The sequence below is a fragment of the Schistocerca americana genome, chromosome 7 (assembly GCF_021461395.2).
Source record: "Schistocerca americana isolate TAMUIC-IGC-003095 chromosome 7, iqSchAmer2.1, whole genome shotgun sequence".
NCBI lineage: Eukaryota > Metazoa > Arthropoda > Insecta > Orthoptera > Acrididae > Schistocerca > Schistocerca americana.
Window position 1 is genome coordinate 227,454,200 of NC_060125.1, and position 22,467 is coordinate 227,476,666.

The following is a 22,467-nucleotide window of genomic DNA, read 5'->3' on the forward strand; positions in this document are numbered from 1 at the left end:
TATCGGTGTCCAGGGTCACCACTTTAAGCACCTTTGAATGTTCTACTCCTGGGCAATGGTACGGGAGAGTCAAAGTCAATTTTGTGTTATGTTTTACTTGGTTTTCATTTGTTTTCTGACAACTCCAGCAAGTGGGCAAGTTCGTGATCCTGGTCTCAAAGTCAATGTTGTGTTATGTAATTAATAACACTGTGATACATTTTTGAATGGGTCTTTAGAAGAGGAAATGAATTACCGAATAAAAAAATAAGGGTGCCATTTAAAAAAGTCATACTGCTGTTCAAGTCTTTGTAAAAAACACAGCTACAACTAAGGCAATCATGCTGATTGATGTCCCCCTGACGGCTATAAAACATTTGCTTGAAACATTTCGTAATTTTCATCTGGACAACCAATTGTTTAGGGTGGTGAAGATAAGTGGGACACCCTGTATAATCTTCCAATTGTGTGTTACTGTCTCCCAGAATTGCAAACATGTCCCATTATTGGTTCAAATGTTATGACTCAAGTATTTCACGTTTATATGGATCACACTGATAATTATGGACTGAATTTAAAAACTTCAAATGCTGTCATAACCTATTCAGTCACTAAAAGATAGAATCATATGTTAAATCTTTAACATAGTAATACATGTATTACAGATAGGAACCATGTATACTCTTCCAGGGAAAGTGACAAACGGTGCACAAATACCCAAACTATAGCCAGCCAGTATTTATGAATTAGAGCACTTAATATTTTTATCGCCAACTATATTTTTGCTGTTTGTGTAGTAAAACTGCCGCATAAGGCATGATGTTTTTAATTTATGATGGCAAATCAAATACAAACTGGAATTGTTTTACATACCTTTTTGTACACAGAGAGCAGTGTGATCTCTGTTCACTGTTGCTTTCATTTACGATGAATGTTGCGCATAACTAGAATGTTGTTATACTGGTTCTTTAGTCAGAATCACAATGTCCAAGCATGAGGTATCATCAGATGTTGCACCATGCATTATAATCAAGTTTCTCGCAACATAGGGCATAAAACCGTCTGAAATTTTGAAGAGACTTATGGTATAGTTCAGAGACAACATTCTGAAAAAGACTGAAGTGTATCCATTGCCCAAAGAGTTTTACTAGGCACAGAAACAGCTGAGAATGCAGGTAAATGATGTCCTAGGACCAGCATGACTGAGGAGAACATTCACATTGTTAGACAGCTTACTGAAGATGATCGTCAAAAATACAATTTCTGAAATTGCTATTGAGGTTGGTGTAAGCTACGGTAGTGCTCAAGTGATCATTATTGACAACCTTGGATTTTGGTAAGTCCTCATGATGGGTGCCTTGTCTTCTCACCGCACAACACAAATTGCATTGTCTTGATGTGTGGAAAAAAAAAGGCTACTAACATGCTTAAAAAACTGAAGAGGAATATTTTTTGCACCAGACTGTCACCTGTGATGAAACAAGGGTGCACCATAACAACCCGAAATTGAAAAAAGCAGCCTGGAATGGTCACAAAAGGGCGCATCTGCATTCGTCAAAGCCAAAACCATCTCACCCTGAGAAAGGTTCTTGCAACAGTCTCTTTTGATTTTAAAGGATTTGTTCCCACTGATTTCCACACTAAGAACGCTGCATACCATTGCCAACTTTTGGATCATAACAGACCTGCATATCACCAGAAAAGGCACACAATTACAACCCAGGATGTGATCCTGCTTCATCAAAACAATCAACGCAACACCAGCTGCCCACACTCAACAAAAAAAGTCAAAAATTGTTCTGGGCCACACTACAACATCCTTCCTGCAAGTCCAGATTTATCATCCAGTGATTTTAATTTGTCTGGACCGTTAAAGGAAACAGCCGGAGGACACAGATTTGATGACAATGGCTCTGTTGAAGGTGTCATGTGCAACTGGCTGCTACCACAGTCACATTTCTTTTTCAGAAACTGGATTAAGTGACAGCCTGTCTGCTGAGAAAAAAGTATTTCCATATATACGAAGACAGTAACTTGTTCTTGAAAGAACATTTACTGTTGATGACCGTGCAGCTTTTCCCTGGAATAAATGATGACTGAAAACCTCAGCTGCCGACAGGTGTTGTTGATATACCTCGATGTGGACAGCTGAAAATGTGTACCCTGACCGGGACTCGAACCTGGGATCTCCTGCTTACATGGCAGACGCTCTATCCATCTGAGCCACCAAGACACAGATGAATAGCGCGACTGCAGGGACTTATCCCTTGCACGCTTCCCGTGAGACTCACATTCCCAACGGTCCATAATTCTACATATGTATTGTACCTTATAGACATTTGCCCAACCACTCATTACTCGCGCACACTTTGGCGATTACCGTAAGAGTTTGAGCAACCTGTGCACATTCGCACAGATGAAGGTCAATAGCTGGGTAGCCTTTAACTATATATACGAAGACAGTAAAGCATTTCCTTTTCAGGAGACTATATACACAGAAGGACAAAAAAATTGCAGCACCAAAAAATAGTTAATGTATAATAATGAAATTTTGGGAATACATTTGTCTACATGACATATTTAAGTGATTAACAACAACGAAGAATACAGGTTAATGTAAGCCTTTGTAAATGTGAAATGCTAGTACATTAATAACCTGTGTAACTGCCAGAATGTTGAATTCAGCATGCAAATGTGCATGCATTGTGTTTTACAGGTGCCAGATAATGTCAGTTTGTGGGATGGAGTTCCATGCCTGTTTCACTTGATCGGTCAATAAAGGGATGGGTAATGCTTTTAGTGGATAATGTTGCAGTCATTATCCAATGATGTCCCACATGTGCCCAATTGGAGACAGTATCTGGTGATCAAGCAGGCCAAGGCAATACGTCAACACTGTGGAGCACGTTGGGTTACACGAGTGATAAGTGGGCAAGCATTCACCTGTTGGAAAGCTGTTCATGAATGGCAACACAACAGGTCGAATCACCACACTGACACCTAAATTTGCAGTCAGGGTGCATGGGATAACCACAGGAGTGCTCCTGTCATCATAGGAAATCGCATAACTCCAGGTGCAGGCCAAGTGTGTCTAGCACGCAGACAGGTTTGTTACAGGCTCTCAACCAGCCTCCTACTAACCAACATACAGCCACCACTGGCACCAAGGCACAGCTAGTTTTCACCACGAAATTAAACAGCCCTCCACCTTGCCCTCCAACCAGCTCTAGCTTGACAACACTGAAGTCGCAAATGGCAGTGGTTGGAGGTCAATGGAATGTGCACTACTGAGTGTCTGGTTTGGAGCTGTCCTTGAAGTTACCAATATGTAACTGTTCATTGTGCACTGTGGTGCAAACTCCTGCTGGAGATGCAGTACGATGTACCAGAGCCATCTGCTGAACACAATGGTCTTCCCTCCCAGAAGTGCCACATGGCCACCTGTAGCCCGGTCTTCATACGACTGTACATTCTCATGAACACCACTGTCAGCAATAATGTCCAGTGGCTACATTCCTGCCAAGTCTTTCTGCAATATCGCAAGAAACATTAGCTTCGCGTAACCCTATTACGTGACATCATTCAAACATAGTGAGGTTTGACAATGGAGTCTTTATCGCCTTAAAGGTATTCGTGACTAACATCAACTTACCACATCCAATCTCAAAGGTAACTATGCTGTAACGAGCACTTATGACTGATGCGTGCCACTGATTTCTTTAGCAATCAATTCACATCCGTGATAGTCGCAATGATGGCTGCATGACTAGGGGGGAGCAAGAGGTTGCAAGGGTGCGGTTTTAAGGAGGACAGTGGTGCGCCATTGTGAGAGGAAGAAACACAGCGAGCAGTGGATGAGATAGCACATGGCATGTGATACGGTGCAGCGGAGTTGGGTTGTGGAAATGTGGAGGGCGCGAGTGAACGAACATTGAGAGCAGGGTGGTTTGCTGTGGTACTGTATAGTGAGGACGGAATAATCCATCAAGACTGGAGTCCCGAAGGTTTGAGAGTGCAAAGCAGGAACTACTACTCCTAGATCCGTGGTGACATCCTCGTCAAGTTATTGTTCCTGGAGAATTTATCACATATTTTTCATAAACCTCAACATTGTTACGTGCTGAAAGGCATTGATTGTACAGAATCTGATGCAGATTTAGCTAGAAATATGGCAGTCTTGGGGTATGCTCCTGAGCTGAATCTTAGCGGGCACATGAAATCACTGTGACTAAAATTAACAAGCAGTGTACATCTGAGCTAGTGTTGAATTGTTCTGAGTATATTTTTCAAGTTAAACATTTGAGACCAACATAGGATGATGATGATGATGATGATGATGTCCCATACTCCGGGGAGTGCAGAGGACAATGTGAGGTGGTTTGCCATTGCCTTCCTCCGAACCAACATAGGACAGAGAACTATTTTAACAAAGGAAGTTTTGCATATGAGCTATTGGCTGACATGCGAGTGGCTACAGCCCCCTAGCTGAGATATTCTCTGTTGTTATTCATATGGCAATCTTTAACATGTTCTGGCAGTACTGCCATATGCATTGTTTTAGAGTAAAATAGTTACGTCTAACCTCCAATCGCTCCTTTATGTTCAAATTGTTACCATTGTATACTTTTAAAACCTCCCACCTGTTATGCTGCAGGATTTGACGGCTTCTTCACTGATAAGTCATAACCTTATTTATGATTAAGTATCAAGCAGCTAATGTCCACATCATTTCATGGGAACAGTTGGACTAACGTGTACTGGTGTGTGTCATCATTGCTGAAGCCACTGGTTAATGCAAGTATTGTTTTCACATGCTGTGTCTATCAAGGCCTATGTTTGAGGATGTCCTGTTAGACAATTAGCTCCAATAGTGCTTTGAACTGAAACTCCCAAGCACCTGACATTCCTCAAGAAAATTGTTAATAAGCTAAATTTATTGGCGGTTAGAGCCACGAAGTTGTTTAAAAAAAAAAGTTTGGTGATATGTGTGGCCAAGGGCCAGATTTAAAAATGTTTGGTGTATTTTTGAAGTTAAAATGGCCAGTGCCAATTCAAACTGGTAAATTCATTGGAGAATATAAAGATAGCTAAGCACAGAGTTAAACCTAAAATGTAATATGTTTGAGTAAGCTATTAAAATGGTTAGCACCATGGGCATTTCAGTATTAAACTTCTCGTTTAGTTTGAAAATTTAAACGGCTAGTGCCAATTCAAACTGATAAATTCATTTGAGAATTTAAAGAATGCTAAGCTCCAAGTTAAACTTACAATTGAATCTGTTTGTGTAAGCTGTTAAAACAGTTAGAGCACAGTGGGAATTCCATTATTTAACTACTTATTTAGTTTGAAAATTTAAATGGCTTGTGCCGATTCAGACTGTGCCTTCAATTTTGGCTAATTGCCATGAAACACTGTGTTTTGTTTATCTGCACAATCTTTTAGATCATTGGTAAATTTACCTTATTTTATGGTGCATGTAGTTTGCAATTTAAGCGGCTACTTCCGGTGCAAGTAGGGAAGTCGAGTTAAGGGTTTTAAGGCGGCTGCACCTTGAACAAAATTTTAGTATTTTGATTGTTGTGTAATGAGTGATATGTGGGGAAGCATTCACCTGTTGGAAAGCTGTTCATGAATGGCAACACAACAGACATTTAGAGCCATTGCTGATTTGAATGATTCTATGACTTATGTAGTTATTCCCACAGAGCAGCTAGTGCCAACTGGAACAGACAATCATAAATGATCCTTTTAGATAAGACTGCTGATGACTGTGAAGAATATTAAGTCCTATTGTCTTGTAATTAAACAGTAACTCAAGGCCAGCTGAATTTGAATCACTTGTTAGCTTGTGTTATTTTTTTTAAAGGTGGCTTGGGCCATTTGAAACTTAATAACCCTGAATAGTAGTGTCTTTCTGAATTAAATTGAAAACTGGAATATATTGTTATGTAATGTGGCTAATGCCCCAATTGTATGTTGTTTTTATTAATAACTGTATGCACTGTTTAAGTACCGAAATATGATTTTATCAGTACAGTAAATTTCATTTTTTGTACCTAGTACCTTCTACTCCAGGACCCTTGTGCCCTAGCTACCCCTGCTCCAAAGAGTATCCCCATTCCTTGCTTCTGTGGTAGGACGAAGGGGTGGGGCAGGGAGGGAGGGGAGATTTCAACAACCACTACAGTATTTATTTAAAGCAAAGCTGATCTGCATCATCTTTCACATGTAGAAACACATCTACCAACTCTTGTTTATGTCACACAATTCCTTCTTCGTGCTACGACTTTTTTCCCCATCAGTGTCGAAAAGAAAGTTTGTGTGTATAAATTTTTCTGAAGCTTAAATACACTTATAAAAAAGGATTCCGGTTTAATTGATTCACCCTCATACTATTTCTTCATTAACAACTCTATTCATATTACATTTTGCAGTTGGTATCTATATATACCACTAAATGAACCTGGAAAATTATATAACTGTACAACAAATAGTTCAGGAGATCTGATGTCAAAAACATTTGAGATGCATTAAAAACTGGCTTTAGATTACAGATGAGTGCAAATTACCTACACTATACTCATTCAATGTTTGATAATGAGAGCACTTACTGGCTTCCAACAAAATTTTAAACATAATTTCAAACCTTTTCTAAATTTTTTCTCATTTGCACACTTAAAGTCAAAAATTTAACATATTAATTCCATTTGTAAAGTAATCAGAAGTCTGAAGCTGTTTTATGCATGGGGGTTTGATTCTTTAAAGGAGTGCGGGTTTGATTGTTCATCTATTTTTGGTACCTGTAAAATCAAACAATGGAAAATCCAGGATGGAATAATGACAATATTACGGAAAGGTTAGACTGCACACACACACACACACACACACTTATGCAAGCACAATTCTCACACACACATGGCACTTGTTTACCAGTCTTTTGTTGTGTCTGTCTGCGACTCAGCATCTCCACTATTTGGTATCTGGAAGTCATTTTTATTTATTTGGAATCCACATAATGTGAGCCCAAGCTGTTGGCTGTGAACAGCCATAAGCCCATTCCATTATTCTCCTGGCCGTGTCTGGTATACATAAATTTGAACGGAGCTACTGTTGTGTGTCCTATGAATTTTGGTAACAATATCAGTGCAGATACTTACACGATTAGTGCAATATTTTTTTTCTTGTTCAAAGGAAGTGTTTTAAAGTTTATGATTGTATCGTAGACATAGTTCTTACAAAGCTGACTGGTGTGGTGTAACATCTTGTTTCACACGTATTATAAGGGTAGCCTGAAAAGTAATGCACACATGTTTCTAGAATGTGAACAAAATGACTTAAGAGAAACTGCCATGAGGCATGTGGAAGCTAACTTCCCCATCCATTTGCATGAACTGTTTGAATATATTGTGTTCATCTGGTGTATTTTGAGTGGCAGAAGTATGGAGATGTGTTTTAGTGCTATGTCACTGTGAGTTTAACAATGTGCTCTTATTGAATTTTTAACTGCTGATATAGTTACAACTGCTGAGATTCATAGGTGTTTAAATGTTGTTTATGGTGATGATGATGTTGATATGTCTACTGTAAACTGATAGATAATAAAATTTTCTGGTTGCAAGCCTGAAAAAGCCATGATTATTGATGAAATACACAGGGTCTGATCACTGGCACAGATTATAAACATTGCAAATTCACCTACAATTTGATTCAAGATGACTGGCAAATCATTCAAAAGCATATCACAAACCATACTGGAACATCCAAAGGAATGTGTTGGCTTCATTATTAAACAATAATCTCGCAACATGAAAACGCTTGTTCGGACACCTCATGCACAACGGAAGACACTATGTGAAAGACACCTAAAGTGTGAAGCGATTCCTTACCCTCCTTACTCCCCCGATCCCATGGCCTGTGATTTTTATTTCTTTCCTTACTCAAGAGAGACCGCAGGGGTAATCATTACACCTCAGACATGATGTGAAGGCAACTATCCAGTCTTGAATTTGAGAAAAGTTAGAAGAATTTTTCAGTGACAGAATGAAAAAAATTGTTACACGTTGGGAGAAATCTGTTAGTCATAACAGTAACTAGGTTAAAATGTAAGTATGTAATTTTGAAACCTAATAATTGTACTTTAATGTAGTTTTACCCAATCTTCCTAACTGTTTCTGTTTGTATTCTACAAATGTGTGCATTACTTTTCAGCCTACCCACGTATAACAGCGTGTAGTGTTCCAGTTAATTTCCCCCTTCAACAATAATTAATGTTGTCTATTACTGTCATAAATTTCCACCATTTTAGAGTTCGTTATGTAAGTGAAACATTAATAAAACAAAAGTTCGAGACAAAATTCTGAGTAGCTTCACGCAATCAGTAAATTTTATCTCAGGTTTATCTTATTACAACACCAACTTGAGAGCTGTGGTTTAAGTTTTGCAAATGAACTTTTAATCCTTGTAAAGCAAAGAATCCCAAAATTAAAAGCAAATCACTGATGTTAATTTGAAGTTATTTGCTTGATGTTTGCATCAACCTTGTACCAGGTACACTGCATCCCTGCTGTGAGTGCAGTTCTTGGACAAGCAAGCACTGTTTGTAACAAGCTGGAAACATCCCCGATTGTTGTCAAGTGTTGGATACTGCTGCGAATGGTGTGCTGGGCAAACAGCTGAGTGTCATGAACCAAAGATACCAAACGTAACACAACTACTATCCTCCTCTCTAAATACAGTCTCCTCCACAGAAAATACAGAACCTATCACTACTTGTCAGCTCAACCGTTATTGAGATGTAGCGGTACGTTTAGGGGCATTGTACAGAGGAAGCAAGGGCTAAAGAGAGTCAGAGTGATGCATTCATCCCCGTAGGGGGCTGTCTTCCACCGAAACAGAGCCAGAACAACAAACTTCATACCTTGAGAAGCCTGCTGTGTCACATGTCAGAAGGATCCAAGCACAGAACAGCAGAGGTTGTCAACTGTCAGTAGTTCAAATGTAAGTGAACAATGGTGCCCCTTAAGGAATTAGAAACCAGGACTGAGAAGGAGCCCCTTGGTGCACTGTGTATGCCTGTAAGCCTTATTCAATGTGTTGAAGAGACTGAGGAAACAGGATGTAATCAACCGCAGATTGCAGTACACATTGATAAAAATGATGCCCGTCATCTGGGCTTCAAGGTCATGCTTGGATAATTCCTGCAACTGGAAAAGAATGTTGAGAAGACCACCCTTGCTCACAATCTGCAGTAGTGTTCCATATCTTGAGTGAGTCAAGTGAAAGGCTCCAATGTCATTCTTCAAAGACTCGGCGACAAGATAGGTTGAGAGTCACTTTAAATTTGTTCAACATTTCTCTGTCTACTATGTATCAATTTCATTGTAAACCTCTCTTGATCACTGAACAGCTTGATTCCTACAAATTTGTTTTATGTTGCTCAAAATGTTTTATGCTGATTTGGAACTTCCATTCAAAAATATTAAACATGGCTGTAAATTCGTCAACTGAATGGCAGCAAAATTTGGAGAGGTTGAAGGAACAAACTAGTTGGCTGATTCTTTCAACCTCTCCAAATTCCTTTCAATCAAACAACCTTATGCGAACAACTAATATGCAAATGGCATAAATTTTTCTTTCGAACTTTCAATGTGAAATTAAGTAGGATCAATGATGATGGTATTCAAGGGATAGTCATAAAGTTATGATTATCACATTGAAAAAATAAAATCACTTAATGACTTTTTGTTTGTTTATTTGTGTGCAATGGTTATAGTGATTGCACAAACTGGAATTTCCATGCCGTAGTACTGTATCATGATACTAGATGAGAGAGAACAAAATGGCACAGCCTACTGGCTGAAGTGCAGATGGGGTGCACCATTTTGTTTTGGATCCTCGAGTGCAGAGTTACGATACAGTGGTGTGGGGACTTAACTGTGTACGGATTACAGGCATGTACCTCTAAAAAATTAATTACATAACTTTTCTTTTTTTTTTGAGATCATAATTAAAACTTTAGCCCCACTTGTGACTCACTATCATACAAGCCATTTGATGTCGCTGTTTTAAGAGACTTTTGACTTTCAGTTTTTTTATGTTAGTTGTTATCAGTCATACAGATCTTACTTTGTTCACTCACCCTGTAGCACTACAAACACACAATAATTTCATAATTATATTGACTCAAACATCCCATAGCGTCAGTAATCTTGGGACAAATAAGGAAGGTATAGCAATTTAGAGTCTCTGTTGGCTGCATTCTTATGTGTGCCTAGTTAGACATAGTGTTTTCATATGTTGGCATTGTTTGGATACGAAACTCTTTATTTTACATTTGTTATACTGCAAAAGCAAGTAATACTGCTCTCAATCAGAAGGTTGGTTTGAATACTACAGTACTTAACTAGACAGAGTCCTTGCCTTCTTCTGATCCTTTAATTTACTTATCTAGCCAGTTATAGACCAAAATTTAACTTCAGCCTGACTTTAACTTCAGCCTATCATAAAGTTAAATTCAACCTACTCTAAAGTTAAATTCAACCTACTCTAAAGTTAAATTCAACCTACTCTAAAGTTAAATTCAACCTACTCTAAAGTTAAATTCAACCTACCCTAAAGCTAATTTGGACATCAAAGCCAAACAGCAAACCTGACATTTCTCTCATTAGTAGAGGTGAAAGAATTGATAAGCTGTTGCTAGAGGTGAAAGAATTGATAAGCTGTTGAGCATTTTTTAATGTAAACGTGAAAGCTTTCTGAAATAACATTTTTAGGGTACACTGATATCATCTGATTCAACTGCTTCAAAGGCCATCTCACAAAAGCTCTTCAAAGAACTTTTTAATTGATCCAAAACACTTCTGTCATTTGAGAATAATAGTATATCATCAAAATATAAAGCTATCAGACTGGTTTGGTGCCATCTCTGTGTAAATAGACACATGGATCAGTGTCTGATCTGTTCAACTTCAGTTTTCTTAACACTTCAACACTTTTTGATTTCAGTTCCAGGGGTTGCAAGATCTTCTGGTGAATGACATAAATTTCTTCACTTAAGTCTGCACAGAGATAAGCAGTAGTGATCTCTACATGATCAATCTCCAGGTTCTCTCGAGCTGCCACATGCAAGATATCTAATGGATGAATGCTTGACCACTGGTGCGAAGGTTTCCTTATAATCAAAACCTTGAGCTCGAGCGCATCCTTTCACCACTAGACGTGTCTTAAACATTTCTTGTATACTGCTAGTCCCAGGCTTTTAATACCCGCTTACTCTTGAGTAGTTAGTATCCCATGAGCAGCTCTACTTCTTTAATTTTTTATTACGAACTAGACATGAGAATTAGTTCTTTTTGTTTTTTCCACTCTTCATTATTTGTCAGTTCCAAGGCCTCTTTGACATCAATGTATTCACTTGGAAGTCCTTCTTTCAAATAGTAACATTATCAGGCCATGTCTTGGGGTTTGGTTCTCTGACCTTCAAGGTGTAATCTCTTGAAATATGTTTTGATTCTCATGACCCTAGTCTTTTGAGCTTCATTTTCTACTGAATCATTGTCAAAGCCATATAAGGGTTCATTTGATTTAATTTCTCCCTTAGTTGCGAAGTACTGAGTCCCGACGAACTGCCTCATTGTTCCAATCCTACGGCATTTGTGGTCTTGCGTTCCTCTGTCTTTGAACTTGAAAAATTCTCATCCTCCAGGAATTTTATATCCCTGCTGACAATATCTATCCAGTGTACCTATTGAAAAATTGATAAACTATGGTTGCCTGACAGTAGCCTACAAATGTCAACTTCTGCGACTTCTTATCCCACATCCTGCAATGGGGTTTTGGAATGTGAACCATTGCACTGCATCCAAAAATTCTCAAATGTGATAAACAAGGCTTTCTCCTATGATCAAGTTCATTGGTGTCTTATCTCCAAGTGTGGTGGCTGGCAAACGATTTGACTGGTATTCAGCTGTAGTGACAACTTCAGCCCAATTCTCCTTTGGTAGGTTAGCACCGAACATCACGGAACAATCTTTTTCAACCAATTTTCTATTAGATCTCTCGAAAACACCATTTTGCTGTTGGACTGTAATATTCTGTAAGCTGGTGGACGATATCTTTTTAGTTCATCAATGACATGCTCCCTTCCATTGTCAGACTGCAACTTCTTCAATATTTCTGCCTGCCTTTCTTTTCCACTGTGACTTTGAAGTTTTTAAACATCTGTGTGACCTCTGATTTTTTCTTCAAGAAATAAACAAACTTCAATCTTGAAAAGTCATGAATGAATAAGGGAAAATAATGATTTCCACCAATTGACGGTGTCTCTATTTGCCCAGATAAATCAGAATGTACTATGTCTAAGATGTGTTTACAATACCTTTTGCTAAGTTTGAATGGAAGACGTAACTGTCTTCCCATGATGAACAACTCACAAGGATACTTAACCACAATATCTTCATTTAGTCCCGCTGCATCCTTTGACAATTTCAGCATACTTTCATGATTGATATGTCCTAGCCTGCGATGGCATGAGAATCCACTATCTTTTGTATAATAGCAGTGTTTCACTTCATTTGTATTCCAGCAATAGAGGAGACTCTTAGGCACTACTTTGGCAATTACTTCACCTTCTGCATTGTAGATGAATCCACCTTTTTTGTTAAGTCACTTCATGCCCTTTGCTTACAATTTTACTGACAGAGAGCAAATTTACAGGTTAGTTTGGGATATGAATGACATCAGATGCTTCTGCTTCTACAGTTTTATCACCCGTATAGAAGGTCAAATCAACACTTCCAGAAGTCTCTGCTACTAGGATATCACCTCCCACACTGACCACTGGAGTATTATATGACTTAACATTATGAAGCTTCCTTCCATCATTAGTAATGTGAACCAAGGCACAGGAATCTAAATACCACATATCCTTTCCGTGAGACTGCTTAACATCAGCTGCAAGAATAGCTTTATTTTGTCGTGACTGTTTCCTAAATACGTATGAGCCCTCATTATTATTTGACAAGCTTCCTCCTTTTCCGTCCTTGCTAGAACAATACTTAGCAATATGATTCAGCTTGTTGCACTTTCAGCATTTAATAATGTTTTGCAGGCCTCTGCTTATTTGTATACACAGCCAATTCTTTATTTCCGTTAACCTCTTCGGATCTGATGACTTGTAGCAGTTTCACTTTAATAAAATCTCCCTTGACACATCTGCCACTGTTTTCAAGTGTCACATTCGACTGCAGTAGTCGTCCACTGACTTGCTTTTATCTACTTTTGCTGTGATTCATTTTCTAAGCAAGCCCACTCTGTGTGCAAGTCCTGAGTCTTCCAAGGCCGTCCAGGCTTCTGTTGCCATATTTGTGTCCCTTATATCGAAATATTTCATCTTTTCCACATAAAGAATAATCTGGGAATGCGCATTTTTGTCTCTGTTCTTCCAACAATCTTGTCGGATCTGAAAAAGTTTTCAACATCCCACAGTTCGTCATGGACCAAATATCTGTTCATGACAAATTTCCATGTCAAATAATTTTCACATACGATCAACTTTCCAACCGGTGGAAGTCCATTTGGGGCTGCACCACTCATTTTTAACTTTGAGTGAAAAAAAAAAAAAAAAAAAAAAGAATATCAGCAGTTTGCACACACGAATGGTCAACTGACAAAAAATGAATAATTGGCACACTTGTAACTTCCGAACTAGCTCTGGATTTCCACGCACAATTCGATCTTAACATATGTAAAGCCTTATCTTCACACCTGTGCCTGGGCCCACAACCTTTTCTTGAGCATTTTTTAATATAAATGCGAAAGCATTCTGAAATAATTTTTTATTAATTAACCAGTACATGCACAACAACAACAATATACTCCAGAACCCATAATCACCACCAGGTAATTACAACACAAAGGAGTAAAGGCAAGAAAAAGAAAGATTTCTATATCAATTTACGTAAGTGACAGAAAAAATTTTGTCTAGAGCTGAGCCAATGACACACATTCCTACATACATCCTACAGCATTCATCAAACAGAAAATGCAATGAGGTATCTGAAACAGAATGCCTTCCTCTATGACAACCAGCACAGATTCTGAAAACACAAATAATGTCAAAGCCATCTTGCACTTTTCTCACACAGCATCCTGATGGCTATACATTAAGGCATCAGGTGGCTGTAGTATTTCTTGCTTTTCGAAACATATTTGACTTGGTACCACAGGAACATTTATGAACAGAAATATGGTTATATGAGATATCAAAAAAAATTTATGACTGAGTTGTGGATTTTTTGATATGGAGGATGCAGCATTTTGTCTTGGATGGAGAGTCACTGAGAACAGTTTAGGTAACTTTCAGCATGCCTCCCGGAAGTGTGTTGGGATCCAGGCTTGTCATGTTGTGTATTAACAAATATGATGCAGTTACTTATAATGAAACACTGTCTGAGAAAGCTACATAAATACTCAATCAGATCTTGATTAGATTTCAAAGTGGTGCAAAGATCGGCAACTTGCTTTAAGTGCTCAGAAATTTAAGTTCGTGCCCTTCACAAAATGAACAAATGTAAATCAATGTCAGTGATCCACAATTAGAATAAGTCAACACACACAAATACCAGTGTAAATAATTTGATGGATAAAAAATCTGCTCACCAAGCGGCAGCAGGAGGAGACACACACAAAAAGGTATTACAGTTTATTTGTGTGTTCTCCTGCCGCCACTTGGTGAGCAGATTTTGTATCTATCCAATACATTCATTTTCAAAAAATTGATTATTTTCATTGACAAATGCCAGTAACAATTTGTAAGGATGTGAAATGGAATGATTACAAAGGCTCAGCTGTAGGTATTTTGTATCAATAGTCTTTTTGTAGACATGAGTCTACAACTGCTATGCGTTTCTTGAGGGAAGTCTTTCCCCATGCAGGCTGTTTTGTTCTGAAATAATAACTTTATTTCATGATTTAACAGTTAGGTAACTTCATCCCCTTGGGCATTTTCAAGTACCTCTGTTACTTGCATCATACTAAAAAAAAACTTTAAGCTTATAGCATCTTACATCCCATACATCTGTACGTAAGAAGCAATATCTGATGGTGTCCTTAGTAACAGTTTCCCACAACCAGTTCCAGGTATGACTACCTCATATGTGAACTCCACACGTAAAACTGGTAGACTTTTTAACCCTCTAGTACCTCTGGTTACATATATGTAACATAAGTTTTATATGGTTCAAATGGCTCTGAGCACTATGGGACTTACTTCTGTGGTCATCAGTCCCCTAGAACTTAGAACTACTTAAACCTAACTAACCTAAGGACATCACACACATCCATGCCCGAGGCAGGATTCGAACCTGCGACCGTAGCAGTCGCGCGGTTCCGGACTGAGCGCCTTAACCGCGAGACCACCGTGGCCGGCAATTTTATATGGGTTTCAGCCAATTTTAGTACACCAATGCCCACTGTTACACATTTGTACAAGCCATGCAGCACATTCTATGAGGAATAATTGGAACTACTGTAGAGATATTATTTTTGACCATGTCTGTAGCTTCTTAGGTGCTCCAGGGCAGAAGTTGGTTGCTATCATGTCACACAAGGTATGTGGGATCCTCTGTTTGTGTGGATAATATGTTTTTAATCAGTATATATTAAATATTTTCTCTTTAAGTAAGTACTAGTGGACCAGTTATTTTTATTCTTTTGGTTCTGCTTATTGAAATACTCTAGGAATGTTGAAATGAACTCATGTTACATATGTGCACCAGTGGACATTTAGGGCTGTATTTATGGATGTTCATATTGTGACATTTAGGCATTTTCTTTTACTTCCAGTTAACAACTGATGACATTTTTGAGGTTCTAAATAATCCCGATGAAAGTGATTTTTCTGAACTTGATGATGAGGATGATGATGAAATTCTGACTAATGGTAGCACGTATCATGACAGTGGAGAAAATTCTACTCCAGAGGTGTTGCAAGAGTTGGCTGTTTTTGATTCAGTAAATCCTGAGGATGTTCCACAAGATACAGAGTTGTGTTGGATCGATGATGACTTTACTCCAGAAATTCATCCATATGTGCAGCTTCCAGAAGATGAACCTGAAGAAGTGCTCACCCCTTTGCAGTTCTTCAGATATCTTGTGACATGTGAAATGCTGGAACTGTGTGTTTGACAAACTAATATTTACAGTATTCAGAAATTGAGTACAACTACTGACATTACCCTAGCTGACTGGAGCAGCTTTTGGGTATTTATTTGAGAATGAGCTTGGCTCAAATGCCTAGTGTGCCTTGTTATTGGGAAAAACACATAGCGTATAATCTGGTTTCTGATATAATGGCTCGAAGTTGCTTTCATAAACTAGTATCTCTGTTGCATTTCCAGAACAATCTTATTGTTACTGAACTAACACAGAAAGAAGATAACGTACGGAAAATTCGACCTTGGCTTACTTTATTCTCACATTTACTTTGTTCTCAAAAGTTTGCCTGAGAAAACTGCCCAGGAGACTCAGTCTGTTGGCGAAATAATAATCCCTTTCAAAGTATTCAGTGGTCTTCGATAATATATACAAAATACACCAAGAAGATAGGGATTCAAAAAGTGGGCTCCTCAGGATATTTGTATGATTATGACAATTACCAAGGTGCAGCTCCTTAGGCAACAAAGCATGTATCTGCAAAAATTCTTGGTTTCAAAGTTGTGATGAAGTTAACTGCAGCACTGGAAGACAGTCCCTTTTTTAGGGTTTATGCAAACAATTTCCTCACATCGTATCATGTTGTGAGATACTACTGAAGAGGGGTATTTATTATACAGGCACAATAAGAGCTGAAAGATTCAAGCAATATACTCTTCCCGACGAAAAGCAGATGAAAGCGCAAGGGGACAGTACTACAGCTTCACAAGTTGACACAACGGACAAGTTCATCATTGTGAAATGGTACAATAACAAATGTGTTACACTTTTATCTTCGCTAACAGGTGTAGAGCGAAAGGACATGGCAAAAAGATAGGATAGGACTAAGAAAGAACATATTCTTGTCCCAAGATCATCCACTGTTCAAATGTACAATTGTAACATTGGAGGAGTAGATCTTCACGATATGTTGACATTGCTATACAAAAGTCCCATAAAATCCAGATTATGGTATTTGTATATCTTTTGGCATGCAACAACAATAGCTGTTGTCAATAGCTTGCTGAAATATAGAGAAGACTGCAAGGCTCTGTCTGAAAAACATGTTTCTTTCAGGTAGTTTCAAGCTAATGTTGCAAGTGCATTGATATCTGCTGGACAAAGAAAATTCAATACGGGACGTCAAAGTACTGAAGATAAGTCCAAAAAATTCAAGAAACCTGTTACTACAATAACACCAGTGTTAGAATGCCAAAAGGACAAAATTGTCCACTTTCACCAGTGGAATAACACACAAGGAAGGTGCAAAATTTGCAAGAAACAGAATACTTTTGTCCAATGCGAAAAATGCAAAGTTTTTCTGTACTTCAACAAAGACAGAAACTGCTTCAGAAGATTCCACTACTAAAAGAAATGTATGTAAGTATGTTTCTTGTTACATTATTGTATGAGATTTTGTAATAAACTAATTCAGAATGCAAAAGTGTGATTATACATTTTTCTTACCCATGCCGATATCATTACTTTGAATCCCAATGTTATATATGTGTAACGCATTGTAAAAAAGAACTCAAAAATGAAAAAATGCTAAAAGTTGTACATTTGTCCTCCAACATATTGGTAACTGTAAATAATACTCTGGTAAGAACAACCTACAATTAATATTAACTGTTGTGGATCCTAGAGGATTAAGACAAAACACAAATTACCTCATGAAAGATGACTTACAAAATTTCACAAATTAGGATTAAATGATTAATTTTTGCAGGTGATGTAGCTGTAATGAAATACTCTCTGTGAGAAGTTGCATAAATATTCAGTCAGATCTTGATAAGACTTCAAAGTGGTGCAAAGATTGGCAACTTCCTTTAAATGTTCAAAAACGTACAACTTGTGCACTTCACAACATGAAAAAATGTAGTATCCTATGACAGCAATATCAATGGCTCACTATTAGAGAAGATTAGAAATATTACAGTAGCTCAAAAGAATTCAAACAATCTTTCTTCCCACACGCAATATGTGAATGGTACAGGAAGAAACTAATAACTGGTACAATGGGATGTACCCACTGCTATGCACTTCATAGTGGTTTTCTGAATATAGATGTAGATATTCTTCAGCCCCCTCTGTATCTTTCCCACAGGGATACTGAAGACAAGATTCCACTGATTACAGTACACACAGAGACATTTAAGCTTTCTTCCCCCACTTCATAGGCAATTAAAAATGCCTTTGCTAATTAACCTCTGTCATGCCATTCACAATGGTTTGCAGAGAATTTATGTATGCAGATGAATCACAGAATCAAACATTAGTTGGTTGTGTATAGTGCAGATTGAGAATTAACCGAAGAAAATGTGTGTCTACTTTGTTTTACGTTAGTCAAGTTCCACACAAAAAATAGTCTACCAATTACTTTTTGGTATTGATACAAAAGAATAATCTCTTTATCCACAAATAATTTATTCACAATATTTTATTGTCTATTTCTTCAAATAACTATCTAGGTATAAACATTTTAATATTGTTCATCTGCAGCTAAGAGTAGCATAGAAGATTGGAGAAGACAAGAAAAAAGCAATTCTGTTTGAGATTATATGATGGAAGCATGAAAAGGAAGCCCAACAGCAGTTCAGATGCACTAGAGGAAGAAGTATAATATTATGAAATGATGTTTTGCACAGCACAAAAACACACATATTTATCACAACTAGGAGACCAGGAGATGGCAAAGCGGATTAGGCTGAGTGGAAAGCAACAGAAATCTGAAGAAAGTGGTAAAATTCACGACTGGGGAATGCTGTTCAGCAGAGTGGAAAATTATAAAGAAATTAGTGACTGAGAGTATAAAGTGTGAGCCATCAGAAACATGATCAGAGGCAAAGAAATATCCCTAGAGACTGATATACTACCATACTACACTTAAGTATTGACATATGCAGTAGAGACATGGCTGATGGAGGGAAGGAAAGAGTTAAATACAAGCAAGTGAAAATAAATTTCTGGGGAGCAGCACACAAGACGCAACTGTGGACAGAATAAGAAACAACTATCATGAAAACATTATACGAAGAACACTTGCAAAGAAAGATAAAAGGTAAGACTGGACTGATATGGGCACATAAAGAAACCCTGGGCACATACAGGATACCGAAGCTTGTGATTGATGTGAAGCCTACACCCGAATGGTTGAAGGGAGTGCAGGAAGCAGTGCATAAGTGAGATACATTGGACAGAAATGGACTCAGAGATGGTAGGAGGATAGAAGAAATTAACTAGGCATTTGTTACAAAGACATCCTATAAAAGACTAGAAAATTTTAGAGATGATGATACACCATCATACATTCTATAGTGTATACAAATTTCACCAGCATTAAGCCCAGAACAAAATTAATGTCAGCTTTAATGTAACTTAGACATCGATTCTCTTGCTTTGTTACTTTTATTGGTTATCTATCAGTGAGCTTCAAATACACTGTAATTACCTGTTCCGCTAGCAATAATAGGCTTCGATGAGGTCTTCAAAATAGCCTGTTGGTTCTGATCAATGACCTCATCAAACTGGTGGGCATAAGCGACTCACCGAAATCAAATATGCAAAACATTTGCTCTGGAGGGAAGGTGATATTCTTTTATAGGAACACTACTGAGAAAATTTAGAGAAGCGGCATTTCAACTTGACCGCAGAAACATTCTACTGCGGCCAATATACATTTCATATAAGAGCAACATAGATGATATAAGAGACATTATGGCTCATATTGAGGCTTATAGACAATCTTTTCTCCCCTCACTCTATCCACCAATGGAATAAGAAACGAAATGAGTGGTAGTGGTACATTGACCCCTTGCCATGCACTGTATGGTGGGTTGCAGAGTATGTATGTTAGGTGTAGATGACAAGTATCGTAGCTATTCTCATGGCATAACTTTCATTGGTTTCACCAACTCTTTTTCTTTCAACTGAACCTACAACCTTGGCTATGCTACAGATTAGTATGTCCCCACAGCAAAGATTTTGTATTTACATTCATTGGCTTTGCAAATACAGAACAAAACTATCACAATTCAACCTAACATACAAAGTGTCGCCAAAACGTACACTGAAAAAAAATTACAGATACAAAACAAATACTGTCAATGTTCTATCTTTTTTCCATATGGATGTGTATGATGCCACAAACCACAGCAGCATTGCATCACAAGTCAAAGCTGGTATCAGTAGGTTCAATTGACTCACTACAGAGTAGCCTGCAGTTACGATTGGGATTAAAATGTTAATTTACCATTAAAACACGTCATCTCAACCAAAAATGCATTATAGCAAACAAGATTTTTAGAGTTTTTGTTGTAGCTTGCTTTAAAAAATGCAATTGATAAATGACACCAACTATTACTCGCAGAGACATATGATAAAAGTCCATAACTGCACGATCATGGAATATGAGGTGATGGCACAGCCACTCTGCTAGTTAATACTGTACCATCATGAGAAATAAATCACATTGTACAGTTTCAAAATGTCGGGAAAGTGTTCACAGCGCAACATGAAGACTCTCAAAAATGATGCACAACAGACACAGTAATTTCTTTCAGAACTGACGACAATTGTGCATTTTAGCACAAGTTATCTGTGTTGTGACCAAGATTACAAAACCATTTATTAGTAACAATGATCCCTCACAATCAAGACTCTAAACACACTTAAAGGTGACTGATGGATGGTAGATCATAATGTTGCCATGGCATATGATACAGCTTTTAAAAATGCACTAAGAAAGAGAAATGTTTCACAGATGTCAAAATATACAATTACAAGTATAGAGTACCCACTTCATTTTACACAGTCTCAATCCCATGTCACACTTCTATTGATAATCACTGAACAGCAGTCATCATTTCCAAATCTGTTTGCAGTCAGAGCATTTCTACATAGGCGTCCTTTAACTAGTGAACCCGGCAACGGCAATGACATTGAGAACGGATCTATTTTTTTAAGGCAACAAAAACACAATCCAGCATAATGACCCTTACAATTCAGATAAAAAGGCTTGCAACAAATCACCTGGATGCAATCTGAAGTCGTCACTGAAATTAGCTTGTATGCCATTAAATATTTTTTTAATTCTGCGAATGTAACACGGCGTACCTTTCTTTTCGACAGCGACAGCAGAAGCAGAAGGTACAGAAACAGGCGCCACAGAGACAACAGGAACTGACTGCGGAATGGAATCAAGTCGCATCTTCTTTGATACTCGCGCACTGGACCGTATCTGCAGACCTGTGGGTGTTCCATCAGACTCCTGGCTAAGTGTAACGGAGCCCAGCTGTTCAGTTTCTTCGGTTGGGTAGTCACCCTCAGAACTCTTCTCTGTGGGAGTGGCAGCGTTTGGCGAAGCACTACAGTCTCTATCATATTTTTCAAGTTGTTCACACACATCCATACCTAGAAATTTAGGGCAATAGCAGCAACACGCAGAATGCAATGAATTCTAAATTAGGAACTTTCAACATAACTACAAAGCCGTGGATGAACGACCTGAAGAATATCTTCGAATCCTACAAATGTTTACAAGATTATAGCTATTTGACAATACAATAGTCAGTTGAAAAATGAAACTACGGCTTTCATATTCTTCGAGTAACACATATTACTAATTCGCGTATTAAAATCAAATTCACAAAAATTCACGAAGCTACTGACTGCCAAAACAAATTCCTTGCAAATGGCGGGTCTGTAATTACACTCGCTTATATATTACCGTTTATCTCCTTTTTCCTGACTTAAAGTAGAAAATCTTACCTTGCTGGCAGTTACGCACATTCGTACAACGATTACTAACACACAACACTCCTCTGTAAACGGCGAAAACAAACTTTTACAAGGGCTACATCATGTCAATATCCCCTTGTTCACCAGTACGGGAAAAATCATAGTCCCTCTCAAAAACAGTGGACAGCTGCCAACGTCATGGTGCAAATGTCCCAAATTTTGAAGCTCACATTACAAGAAAAATCTATTTTCCGTATGCTCAAAAAAGAGCCCACCACTTCTTTACCACAAAGTAAACAATGCAATACTCAAAACCTGTTACGGTTCCCTTTGACACCGCAGTATAACTGTAGGTTAAACCAAAGTTGACAGCAGTGATATAAATTGCTGTCATTTTCCTCCTCCCATCGCTATTATCTCAACAGAAGAGTCAATAAAAAATGCACGAAAAATATTTTGGAACTATTTCGCAACGACTGAAGAGTGGAATCCGCCCCCAGGAGAGCGCGCGTCTTAAAATAAGTATTTATAATGACTCTGATTGCGAAATCTTCGTCC

General features: G+C 38.0%; 1 protein-coding gene across 2 annotated transcripts in view; it reads right to left on the reverse strand.

Annotated features, from left to right (window-relative positions):
• LOC124622082 (protein cramped) overlaps window positions 1-22,236 on the reverse strand; it is a 178,002-nt gene extending 155,766 nt beyond the window's left edge. For both annotated transcript variants that reach the window (XM_047147659.1, XM_047147658.1), the window contains exons 1-2: window positions 21,940-22,236; window positions 21,286-21,582 (exon numbers count right to left, since the gene is read on the reverse strand). In XM_047147659.1, the coding sequence (XP_047003615.1) occupies window positions 21,286-21,580 (295 nt within the window). In that variant the 5' untranslated portion in view covers window positions 21,581-21,582; window positions 21,940-22,236. The remainder of the gene's footprint in view (window positions 1-21,285; window positions 21,583-21,939) is intronic.
• Window positions 22,237-22,467: the final 231 nt, after the last annotated feature.